This window comes from Erinaceus europaeus, chromosome 18, assembly GCF_950295315.1.
Source record: "Erinaceus europaeus chromosome 18, mEriEur2.1, whole genome shotgun sequence".
Classification (NCBI taxonomy): domain Eukaryota; kingdom Metazoa; phylum Chordata; class Mammalia; order Eulipotyphla; family Erinaceidae; genus Erinaceus; species Erinaceus europaeus.
The window spans coordinates 43,439,821-43,452,147 of record NC_080179.1 but is presented as its reverse complement, the minus strand read 5'-3'; the positions used below and the strand labels follow the sequence as shown (position 1 = coordinate 43,452,147).

At 44.6% G+C, this 12,327-nt stretch overlaps 1 protein-coding gene across 11 annotated transcripts in view; it reads right to left on the bottom strand.

Annotated features, from left to right (window-relative positions):
- Positions 1-12,327, bottom strand: part of CLASP1 (cytoplasmic linker associated protein 1) — a 248,558-nt gene that overhangs the window by 148,639 nt on the left and 87,592 nt on the right. For all 11 annotated transcript variants that reach the window (XM_060177959.1, XM_060177960.1, XM_060177962.1 and 8 more), the window contains exons 5-7: positions 11,822-11,913; positions 9,019-9,094; positions 5,777-5,874 (exon numbers count right to left, since the gene is read on the bottom strand). In XM_060177959.1, the coding sequence (XP_060033942.1) occupies positions 5,777-5,874; positions 9,019-9,094; positions 11,822-11,913 (266 nt within the window). The remainder of the gene's footprint in view (positions 1-5,776; positions 5,875-9,018; positions 9,095-11,821; positions 11,914-12,327) is intronic.

Here is a 12,327-nt window from a genome sequence, read left to right as displayed (position 1 = left end):
GCAAGGACCGGCATAAGGATCCCAGTTCAAGCCCTCGGCTCCCCACCGGCAGGGGAGTCGCTTCGTAAGTGGTGAAGCAGGTCTGCAGGTGTCTCTCTTTCTCTCTGCCTCTCTGTCTTCCTCTCCTCTCTCCATTTCTCTCTGTCCTATCCAACAACAACGACATCAATAACCAAAACAATGTTAAACAACAAGGGCAACAAAATGGAAAATAAGTAAATATTAAAAAAAAAATCAAATACCAACAGAATGGCTAGATGATTAATTTGAGGTATTCTGTTGAAAACAGAACATGGAGGAGAAAAACAAATAGTATGAAAAGCAGTTTACTAGCCCAAGTGGCCATAAAATATTTTTTAATTATCTTTATTGGTTTATTGGATAGAGACAACCAGGAATCTAGAGGGGAGAGGGAGATTGAGAGGGAGAGAGACACAGAGACACCTGCAGCCTTGCTTCACCACTCACAAAGTTTTCCCCTGCATGTGGGGACCTGGGAATTGAACCTGAGTCCTTGCACACTGTAATATGAATGCTCAACCAAGTGTGCCACCAACCAGACCCTGGCCATAAAATATCTATAAACAGAAATAGCCATAATTTTAGGGAACACTGTCCAGGTGGGATGACATGTGATTCCAGATTGCAAGTCCCGCCAAGTGCACAGCTCAGGAAATGAACATATTACAATAGGACAAGGGGTGGAGATTGGGGAGAATGACCACTGGGAGCAGGGGATTCCTAGTGCCAGCACCAAGCCCCAGTACTAATGCTGGTGGCAATAACAGAATAAAAAATAAAAGAGCTGGACTGAAGACCCCACCAATGTGTCCTGGAGCTCTACTTCCCCAGAGACCCACCCTACTAGGGAAAGAGAGAGGCAGACTGGGAGTATGGACCAGACCAGTCAACGTCCATGTTCAGCGGGGAAGCAATTACAGAAGCCAGACTTTCCACCTTCTGTAACCCACAACGACCTTGGGTCCATGCTCCCAGAGGGACAGAGAATAGGAAAGCTATCAGGGGAGGGGATGGGATATGGAGATTAGGTGGTGGGAATTGTGTGGAGTTGTACCCCTCCTACCCTATAGTTTTGTTAATTTATCCTTTTTTAAATAAAAAATAAATTTAAAAAAAGGTAGCACATTTTATTATATTTCTTAAATGAATTCTGCAGGTGTGAAAATTATCGTATTATATAAGTAATTGCATTATGAGGAATATTAAAATTCAAATCACAACACAAAAAAATAAATAAAAGAGAATTCTTACAGTGAAGTGAAACTAGTGAAAGGCAGTGCATTCATGGCGTTTGATACAGAAGCAGGCAAGAGGGAGCAAGCAAGTGGTGGAGCACCAGGGTGAACACACATATAATGTGCAAGGAGCTGGGTTCAAGCCCCTGGTCCCCATCAGGAGAGAAGTCTCACAAGGACTGAATGAAGCAGGGCTGCAGGTGTTTCTCTCCCTCTATCCACCCCCCCATCTTTATCTTTACCCAAAATAAATTAAATACATTTATGTGTTTATTTGTTTATTTACTTTAAAGTAGGTCAGAAGTTTGTGTCTGAGAGATGGAGAATGGCAGGACAAAAGGGCTGCCTTCCCAATGCATCTATAAACCTACTCAACTCTGTAAATTACTTTAAAAAGAAATAAAATTGAGGGGGTCAGGAAATAGTGCAGCGGGTTAAGCGCAAGTGGTGCAAAGCACAAGGACTGGCGTAAAGATCCCGGTTCAAGCCCCGACTCCCCACCTGTGGGGGGGTCACTTCATGGGTGGTGAAGCAGGTCTGCAGATGTCTTTCTTCCCCCCCTCTTGATTTCCCTCTGTCCTATCCAACAGCAACAACATCAATAACAACAATAAACACAACAATAAAACAACAAGGACAACAATAGGGAAAAAATAGCCTCCAAAAGCAGTGGATTGATGGTGTAGGCACCAAGGTCTGGAGGCAAAAAAAGAGCATGTCCCAGAGCATTACTTGTCATTTACTTCTTGTCCCGGGTGCCCTCTGCACCCCTGCCCCAATCTCTTTCTCTCTCTACCAGAACAGTGCTCAGCTCTGGTTTATGGTGGTGTGGGGGATTGAACTTGGGACTTTGGAGCCTCAGGCATGAGAGTCTCTTTGAATAACCATTATGCTATCTACCCCTCCCGCTCTCTATATGGCAAATTAAAAATTAAAGTTTCAGGGCCAGGTGGTGGCACACCCAGTTAAGCCCATACATTACAGTGCCCAAGGACACAGGTTCAAGCCCCTGGTCCCCACCTGCAGAGGGAAAGCTTCACAAGTGAAGTAGGGCTGCAAGTGTCTGTCTCTTTCCCTCCCTATGACCCCCTTTCAATTTCTGTCTCTATCCAATAATAAGTAAATAAAAGAAGTCAGGCAGTGGTGCACCCAATTAAGCACACATAGTAAGTGCAAGGCCCTGCACAAGGATTCAGATTCGAACCCTAAGCTCCTCACCTGCAGGGGTGAGGCTTCATGATTAGTGAAGCAGGTCTATAGGTCTCTCTCTGTCTCTCTGTCTCTCTCTGTCTCTCTCTCTCTCTGGAGGAAAAAAATGGCCTCCAGGAACAGTGGATTTGTAGTGTGGCACTGAGCCCCAACAATAACCCTGGAGGCAAAATAAATAAAATTTTCAATTTTCCCCTTAACAATATAGGTATTAAGTGTGGTGACTGTTCAGGCAAAGCAAACAAGTGCTCAAATGGATACTATCTATCACTACTTTGAAGTCACCTAGCTGATATCATTAAGGCATTCCCTTGTTATCGTCTGTTCCTTAGAGATACAATGAAGTGGGGGCCGGGTAGTGGTGCACCAGGTTAAGCATACATTACCATGTGCAAGGACCCAGGTTCAAGCCCCCTATCCCTATCTGCAGAGGGAAAGCATTGTGAGTGGTGAAGCAGGGCTGCAGGTATCTCTCTGTCTCTCTCTCTATCTCCCCCCTTTCAATTTCTGGTTGTCTCTATCCAATTATTATCTTTATTTACTTATTGGACACAGAAATCGAGAGAGGAGAGGGAGATAGAGAAGAGACAGAGACCTGCAACACTGCTTCACCATTCTTCACCATTCACAAAGCTTTTCCCCTGCAGGTGGGGGTCGGTGGCTTGAACCGAGGTCCTTGCGCATTATGCCACTGCAATCAACCAGATGCACCACCACTTGGCCCCTAAATAAAGATTTAAAGAAATCAAAAAAAGAGATACAATGAAGTGTCTTCTCAGATAAAGCACTCACTCAGTGAGCAGGCCCTGAAGAGGCCATTTCTAGCAGTGGGAAGCTAGCACAGAGGCTATCCAAAAGCCTCTCATGATGCAGCAGCCTGGGTTCACCACACTGGACTGGATCACTCTACTCTGCTCTCTCCTTTCTCATGTCTGTTCTTCCCTGTTGTGTTCCTGGTTCTATTCTAACACTGATCATCTCATTGAAAGTTGGAATGCCTTTGGTTCTTTTCATATGGGACTCCTCTCAGTAATTCTTGCTAGGTAGGACTAGTAGTTGCAAATTCCTTCAGTTTCAGAATGCTTGAAAAACTCTTTCCTTCTCTTTTGTACTTGAAGGGTGATTTAGCAGGATACAGTATTCGTGGCTGACAATCCTCAGCTTTTAGCACTTTGGATAGGCCATCCCATTCCCTCCTTACCTCTGGAGTTTGTGATGAGAACTCTGAGGACAGCCTGATGACTTGGCCACTGTATGTGCCTCTCTTCCCAATAAAAGGCAGTTTTAGTTCTGATTATTTTGTACACAGTTCAGGATATATTGGGGGGGGGGTGGCTAAGTACAACTCTCATCAAAAAGTAACCCCACTTGCCTGATTATGGGACTCCTATTTTAGGGTAAAAGACACCTCTAGCACACCCAATGAGCCATTTATTTCACTACTCCTTCCCATCTCAGTGCCTGACACTTAGCACCTCTTTGTGGAACAGGGCAGGGGAAACTAAAGGCACGGCAGAAGAACAGAATTTCAGTCTTAGCTCTGTCATTACTGCTAGCTACGAGAGCTCTCAAGTCACTCCATGACCTGGGCCTGTGCTATTTTCATGGATAGAAGAAGAGATTCAGAGAAGCTGTGAGTCGAGCTAATGCACCAGGATTTTCACTGTTTTTTTTTTTTTTTTTTTTGCTGTTAATAGGGTGTGGCAAACAACTAGATGTAAGCTTTCTCCATCATAGTTAGAATTACAGATATCCATCCAATTATTTGTTTGTTTTAATCAGAGTACTAATCATCTCTGGCTTATGGTGACATTGGGGCTTGAATATGGGACTTCAAGCTTCAGGCATGAAAGTCTTTTGCACAATCACTATGCTAGTTCTCCTTTTCAAACAAAATTTTTTAAAGACTTAATCATTTATTCAGATATGAAAGAGAGAGAACCAGAGCATCATTCTGACACATGTGACACTGGGTATCAAACTCAGGACCTCACACTTGAGAGTCCAACACTTTATCTACTGTACCACCCCCTGGGCTAGTCATTGCTTTTTGTTTTTACTTTTAACTACAGAGACATCTGCGGATATGATAAACAGACATTTGTCTTGGATTTGATAAAGCATTGATTCCCTTCCACTGGCTTCTGTATTTTAAAATCGCTATTAATGAAAAGAAAATGGTGTTGGGACACCTGCCCACAGCATGCTAGGGCTTCTCTGGTCTCCATGCACCCACAGAAAACCACAGGCTCATCTACCTGAGCAGCCCCTCAACTATCTGGCCCTTCCTGATAGCCAGTTCCCAGAACCCAAGATGTGTCCACTCTGGAGGCTGCTGGTCCTCCTCAGCTTACTGTCCTGGCCCTCAACGCTGCACCAGCCGCTCTACCCTGGCCTGGCCAAAGTCCACACAGACAGGGCTTCTCTCCTGGCGAGAAGTAAGCTGAGCCTGCACCTTGCCTGCTGCCCTGCTGCTGGGGGGGGGGGGGGGGGGGGGGGCGCGCGGGAGACAACTAGTGACTGGTGGGTGACTTCATTCAGTCCTTTCTTCCTTTTCTCCCCTTGATTACAAATACAGAAAAGTGAGGTGGAGCTGTTCCTATACCAAGTCATAGTGAATCATTATCATGACTCAAAAAAAAAAAAAAAAAGAAAGAAAGAAAGGAAGGAAAAGAAAAAAGAAAACAATCTCAAAGATTTGGTTATTACTTACATACTTCTATCCAGACACATTCTGGAAAGGTTTCATTCAAACAAATATAAGTAACCATGACATAAGACATTAATTATGTGCTTATAAGCTATAAAGCCATATGAACCAAAAGAATGTTGAATTTTCAACAGTAGCCACTTTTATTTTTTAATATTTTATTTATTTTATTGATAGTATACAGACAAAAATCAAGAGAAGAAGGAGAGGGGGCAGAGGGAGAGACACCTGCAGCCCTGCTTCACCACTTGTGAAGCTTTCCCCCTGCAGGTGGGGGCCAAGAGCTTGGGTTGCGGCACACAGTAGGTAATGTGCACTCAACCAGGTGCACCATCATCTGGTCCCTAGTAATCACTTCTGACACACTTTAAATGTGGCATAAAACCTAAATGCCTTGGTGAAACTGTCTTACTTTTGAGGAAGAAAAGTGGGAGCAGGGGGGCATTTCTGATATATGATCCAGACCATATAACTTGATCTTTAAGCGCTAATTCTCTAACCACACATTTTTTAATACAAATATCACAACAAAATAAGTAGTCTACCTAAGATGTGAGGGGGGAGTATTTGAAAGAAAGGGGGAAAAAAAATCTGAACTCACCGCGATTGTGGCAATCCTTTTTTACTGAGATCTGCCCTCACACGTTCTCCTACGTGTCTGTAAATTTCCACTAAGCTGTTTATTGCTGCATCGCGAACCTAGACGTAAAAGAAGACATCTTACAGCTGCTCTGAGTCATTCCATAGCACTTCCTGCTGGGACACAGAATGCTACACGGCACCCCAAGTTCACCACAACTTACCAATGCAGCTATAAATACCACCTCTTAGATGCATCTGACTAGATAAGCATGTGCCTAACTAACATCTTTAACTCTGTGGACAAAATCCCTAAGATTATAACATGTGTGCCCCATCCTGCTATGTGTTACAGTTCACACCCCTTAGTTCTCCTTACTCTCGAAAATGATGCTGGGAAACAGACTGATGTTCTGCTTCTCTCCCTCACTCTCATTAACATGTAAATTAAAAACAAAAAAACAAAAAATAATGGAACAAAATGATGCCTCTCATCTGCTTCAAAATAAGTGACATTTACTTCAAAATAATAGAGCCAGGGAAGAAAATAAACTGTTCTTGTCTTCATCTATGTCCTTCTGAGTGAACAGAAATCTCAATCTTTCTTTTTTTTTTTAATTTATTTCTTTATTGGGGAATTAATGTTTTACATTCAACAATAAATACAATAGTTTGTACATGCATAACATTCCCCAAGAAATCTCAATCTTTCAATGAGAAGCTGAAAACAGAAATGGAACCTAGGAAGCACCAGATTGTCACTGACCAGGCCCACTGCACGTGTGCGGTCAAGCTGCCCTATGCTGGGGCACTAGGGACAGCTGTAGTGGCAAAGACCAAGACAGTCAGCAAAGAGCCTCTGGGATGTAACCGGGCCACTACACACAAATCCTGTCTCCTGACCTCAGGACCCTCTTTCTGGGGTAAGAGGACTCCCCACTCGTCTAGTGACTCGGGACAGGGTTTCCCACAGGACTCAGTGCCATCAAGCCACTTGCTCCACACACCTGCAGGTCTGAGAAACTTCTCCCGGGCTCCCCCTGCTCTAAGTCAGAGGCATTCAGGTGCTACTTAAAGAACAGCATCAGCTCTACAGAGGATGAAGCCACCTTAACACCAAGTTCAGTCAAGTTCTGAGACAGCTTGCAGAGCTGGGAGGGAACTCTACCCAATGCTCGGTGAGAATGAGAGCAGAACGCTGACAATGCCAGGCACTAAGTGCAGTGACAACACAGGCAAGATCTGAGAAGGAAAAAGCCAAGGGAAAACCACTGTGGGGTGTCCACTCCCTCCTAAAGCCTCCAGAAGACAGCTGTGGGACTATAGTCAGGAGTGAAGTATATTCCTGACCCTCAAAGTTCAGGCGCTAGTATGAAAGGTTGATTGTACAAGCTAAAATGTAGGCAAGAGCAGGAGCCAAGAGAAGGGTCTGCTAACAAAGCACAGCTCTTACCACATGTAAAGAGGGCTCAGTCCCCCACACCACACAGCAGCACGAGGGATAGTACTAATGAGACTCCACCACTGGTGGAGTGGTACAGTTATGTCTCTTTCCCTCTCTAGCTTGCTCTCTGCCTAAGAAAATGCTTTTTAAAACTACTCCAAGGAGGACAGTGAGCACAATCACACATGCACAAGAGCCTGACTTCACTCCCAGCACCACATAAAATATAGCCATACACACATATCCCAGGGGGAGGCATGAATAGCAAACTGGATGACAACAGTGAATCAGATGGTGACTTCCTGGAGAGCAGGATTCTGGGAAACGTGGGCTAAGCGTATCCCTGTGTATGCAGAGATACATGATACAGGATATTCCGTAGGTGAATGCGAATACGTGGATTGTCATCACAGAGTCTAGTCTAGAAGCCTTTGGCTATGACTTCTTTCTGCTGTGGACTACTGACAGTTGTTCACAGCACCAAGTGCATTCCAGCCCCAATCACCTGCCCCCCTCAAGTCCACTGTGAGTATTCACACCACTGTCTCACTGAAGTAGCATGAGAATTAGGAATAATACTGACAGCTAGTCACACATACTCTACTAAAAACCACGTGGCAGCAGTGATAACCTCAAATGGAGGCTTCTACAAAAGATTTTTTTCCCCTAATGGAAACAAGGTCTAGTAGGTGAAAAAGGCAAAACTGATTTGGAAATTTAGTCTTTTTAAGGGCTTTATTTTCTAACTAATTTGAAACAAAGTATGCTTCAATAAATAGAAACAGTGGGTTGTCAGAAAAGCCAGGATGCATTTTTCCCCCCTATGAAAGTGGAAGGAGGACCAGACCACCTCTGGAGTGCAGTTAGTTAAGTGATCAAAATATCAAAGTGGGCCAGGGAGACAGCACAGTGACTATGGAAAATGGCTTTCATGTTCAAGGCTCTGAGACCCCAAGTTCAATCCCCAGCAACACCAAAGCCACAGCTGAACAGGGCACTTCTCTCTCCCTTCCCCCCCTCTCCCTCCCTCCCTCCCTTCCTACCCCACTGCATCACTCTCATTATTCAGTTAAATTCTTAAAAGACTTAAAATGAGAGGCCTATTTACTATATTTCCTTTGTAGCTTACTGCCCCTGCTTTCACCCCATTGTTGCATGCAGTGCTTTTTTTTTTTCTCTCTGTTTCTGTGAGGCAGCATGACAGAAATGACTGTCAGTGACGAACAGAACTGAACCAGGTAGCAAGAAGTGGCACTGAGTGAAATAAAGTAGGCAGATGACGGCTCCCAGAATAATAATGGCTCTCCCACCCCCACGCTCAGAGAATGGTGTGCTGCTTTTTTTTTTTGTTTTGGTTTCAATAACCTTTACCTTAAAATCGTGTGCATAGTTCTCTAAGGGGTTTCTAATGTTACACACTAGTGTGAACACCACACAACACAAAATATGGAACATGCCCATGACCTCGGAAGAACTCCTTCAAGCCCTCTCCAGTCTCCCCTAGCCCAGCCCACAGGGTCTTCAACATGTGACTGCCCACTCTGACCTCATGACGGGAAGGGGGATGGCACAGTGGCATTATCTAAAAGTTGGTGGAGATGATACAATGTTACAGGCTGAGGACAGAATGAGACAAGAGTGGTCACCACACTCGCCAAAGGTGTTGTTGACATGCAGCTGTCGTACAACAATCGGACCTCTTCAACGAAGAGACAAAGTCCTACCCTTCTACCAAGTACACAGAGCAATACAACGTAAATGTCTAGAAGAAGAAAAAAAATTTTTTTAATTGTTGTTTCTTTTCCCTAGGACGTACTCACCTGACTGTTGGGATCTCCAAGTAAATTACATATATGTGGCACGATCTTGTTTAGTGTTAAAGTATGTGCTCCAGAGCTGAAAACAGACGGGGACGGTTATTACTAGGGAGCAAAGCAGAAAGACACCAGCCTCCTCTCCTCCTTCCCTCCACAAGGCAGGGCCTATCACCAGCTCACACCAAGGCGCTCTCTGCTGAGCATCAGGCTCTAATGCAACATGCCACCACACGGAGTTTACTGCCCCTCACTGGCATGTCTTCTCTGTGGTACTCGGCGTGGGTTAGAGGTAACCCTTAGTGCCAAGCCAAAGCCCCTCTTCTCCCAGTAACATTATTCACCTCATAGTTAGTTATCTTGACATCATTACTATTTTGCAACCTAATGAGTCCCTTTTTGCCTAATTTGTCACACCCAACTAAAATGCAAGTCCCTTGGGGGTTCTCATTGATTCTCCATCTGTACATAGTTTTCTGCGGCTTCAGGCATTAAGTTAGTAACTGGATAAAGACTGATTGACAGCTGCAGAGGAACCCAAAGAACATTACCCCATTAAAGGATGCTCAAGGTATTTAGACTGCTCACCACTGTAGGTGCTGCCTTTAGTAACCTGACAACTTCCTTAGATTCTTAGTTGTGACTTCCTCAGAAGTATAGAACTACTGTGATCAAATTCAAAAAAAAAACTTTCTTAAGCTTCAGATAACACAGCCACATTAAATGGCACAGAAAAGGCAATCACACCAAAATAGAAAAGGTTACAAAGTGACATAAGGATATAACCAAGTTCGTTTTTTTAAGATAATAAAACTTTTGAGCTAGAATAAAAACACAATGCGGGGAGGGGGGGAGGATGGTAGCGCAGCAGGTTAAGTGCAAGTGGCTCAAAGCGCAAGGACAGGAGGAAGGATCCCAGTTCAAGCCCAAGACTCCCCACCTGCAGGGGAGTCGCTTCACAGGCGGTGAAGCAGGTCTGCAGTTGTCTATCTTTCTCTCCCCCTTTCTGTCTTCCCCTCCTCTCTCCATTTCTCTCTGTCCCATCCAACAACGGACGACATCAACAACAATAATAACCACAACAAGGGCAACAAAGGGGGGGGGGGGGGAATGGCCTCCAGGAGCAGTGGATTCATGATGCAGGCACTGAGCCCCAGCAGTAATCCTGAAGGCAGGCAAACACACACACACACACACACTGCACACACTGGGTGTGGGGGAATAGCATAAGGGTTATGCAAACAGATTCTCATGCCTGAAGCCCCAAGGTCCCAGGTTCAATCTCCTGCACCACCATAAGCCAGAGCTGAGCAGTTATTTGGTATGAAACACACACACACACACACACACACACACACACCAGAAGTGGTTGTCCAGATGTACAGATAATATTTTCTTTTTTTTTTTTTACCAGAGCACTGATCAGCTCTGGTTTATAGTGGTGCAGGGGACTGAACCTGGGACTTCAAAGCTTCAGGCATGACAATCTGTTTGTATAGCCATTATACTATCTACTCCTGTCCTAAGATAATATTTTCATAATTAGAAATTGATTGCTCTCTTCTTCCATCTCCTCCTCCTCTCAATTCCTGTCCTGTCTAATTAAAAAGTAATTGTAATTTTAAAAGGAAAGTGATTTATAATTCCTAATGTTAAAAATGTCTCTCCTGGGAGTCGGGTGGTAGCACAGCAGGTTAAGCGCAGGTGGTGCAAAGCACAAGGACTGGCGTAAGGATCCCAGTTCCAGCCCCCAGCTCCCCACCTGCAGGGGAGTCACTTCACAGGCAGTGAAGCAGGTCTGCAGGTGTCTGTCTTTCTCTCTCCCTCTGTCATCCTCTCCTCTCTCCATTTCTCTCTTTCCTATCCAACAATGACAAGATCAGTAACCACAACAATAATAACTACAACAATAAAACAACAAGGGCAATGGGAATAAATAAATAAATAAATAAATAAATATTTTTTTAAAAAGAATTGTTTTTAAAAAATGTCTCTCCTGAAGCCAGAGAAGCTGCTCCACCTGGCAGAGGGCAGGACTTGCGTGCCTGAGGCTGCTGTCAGACCCACTGTTACATGCACCAGAGTGGTGTTCTTTCTCTCTCAGTCTCTTTCTTTTACGTATGAAACTCTATTTCCTATGAAATAAATAACACAGTTTTCATATGTCTCTCCGGCAGCCAGGAGGTATTTCAGCCAATAGAGCATACACTTTGCCATTGGGAGGGCCAGGGCCAAGTCCAGGGCCACCATGTGGGAACACCAGGCTGCAGGGAGGCTTCATAGGCAGTGGAGCAGGGCTGTGGGTTGTGTGTGTGTGTGTGTGTGTGTGTGTGTGTGTGTGTGTGTGTGTGTGTGTGTGTATGTGTGTCACCTTCTACCTCAAAAGGAAAAAAAATCTGTTGGAAATAGTGGTATGAATGCAGGTGTGCAGCCCCACTGAAAGCCCTGGCAACAATAAATAAATGAATATTTAAATGCCTCTCAGCACACAGAAAAAATGTTTAATATAAATAGTCACTAGGAAAGCACAAATTAAAACACAATGGGGGGTGGGGGGAGAGGCCCACAGAATTCTGTGCAGAATATCAATGTCCCTTTCCTAGTATTGACATTCAACTAGAAATGTCCAAGATATCGGAATGTGGGCTGGGGGACGGGCAGGAACATTTCATTGCAAATCCCTGTAGGTTTTTCAAAAGAAAACGCTGAACAAAACCATAATAATATAATAAAGAAATAAGGAATGAAAAAGAAGCAGCTGAACGTCAAACAGCTGGGCCAAGGATGCCCTCAGGCCAAGCAGACTTACGCGTTGAGTGTGGCAACAAGGCAGAGACACGTGCCTTCCCGTGTGCGGAAATTCTTGTGCTTGAAGCCTCCTAGCATCCGATCCCACACGTACTGCAGGGAGAAAAGGACAGGTGAAAAGACAGGGTGGGGCAGAGGAGACAGCTCCATGTTAGGCCACAGAATTTGCATGCCAGAGGCCCAGGTTCAATCTCTCTGGCAAGACCATCCTCATAAGCCAGAACTGAGCTATGCTTTAGTCTCTGCCTCTCCAAAAACTACATGGTGACCTGGGAAGTGGCAGAGTGGCTTGGGTTCTGGACTTACAAGCATGAATTCCTGAGTTCAATCCGTAGCATCACATGTGCCAGAGTAATGTTCTGTTTTGTTTTCTTTCTCAACCCCCCCTTCTTAGTCTTACTAATAAATAAATATTTAAAATAAGTACATTGGGGGGGACAGCATCAATGTGTTGATTCAGATAGGGTTCAAACAAGAGGAAGAGGAGGCTTCTGCAAGGCCCCGTGA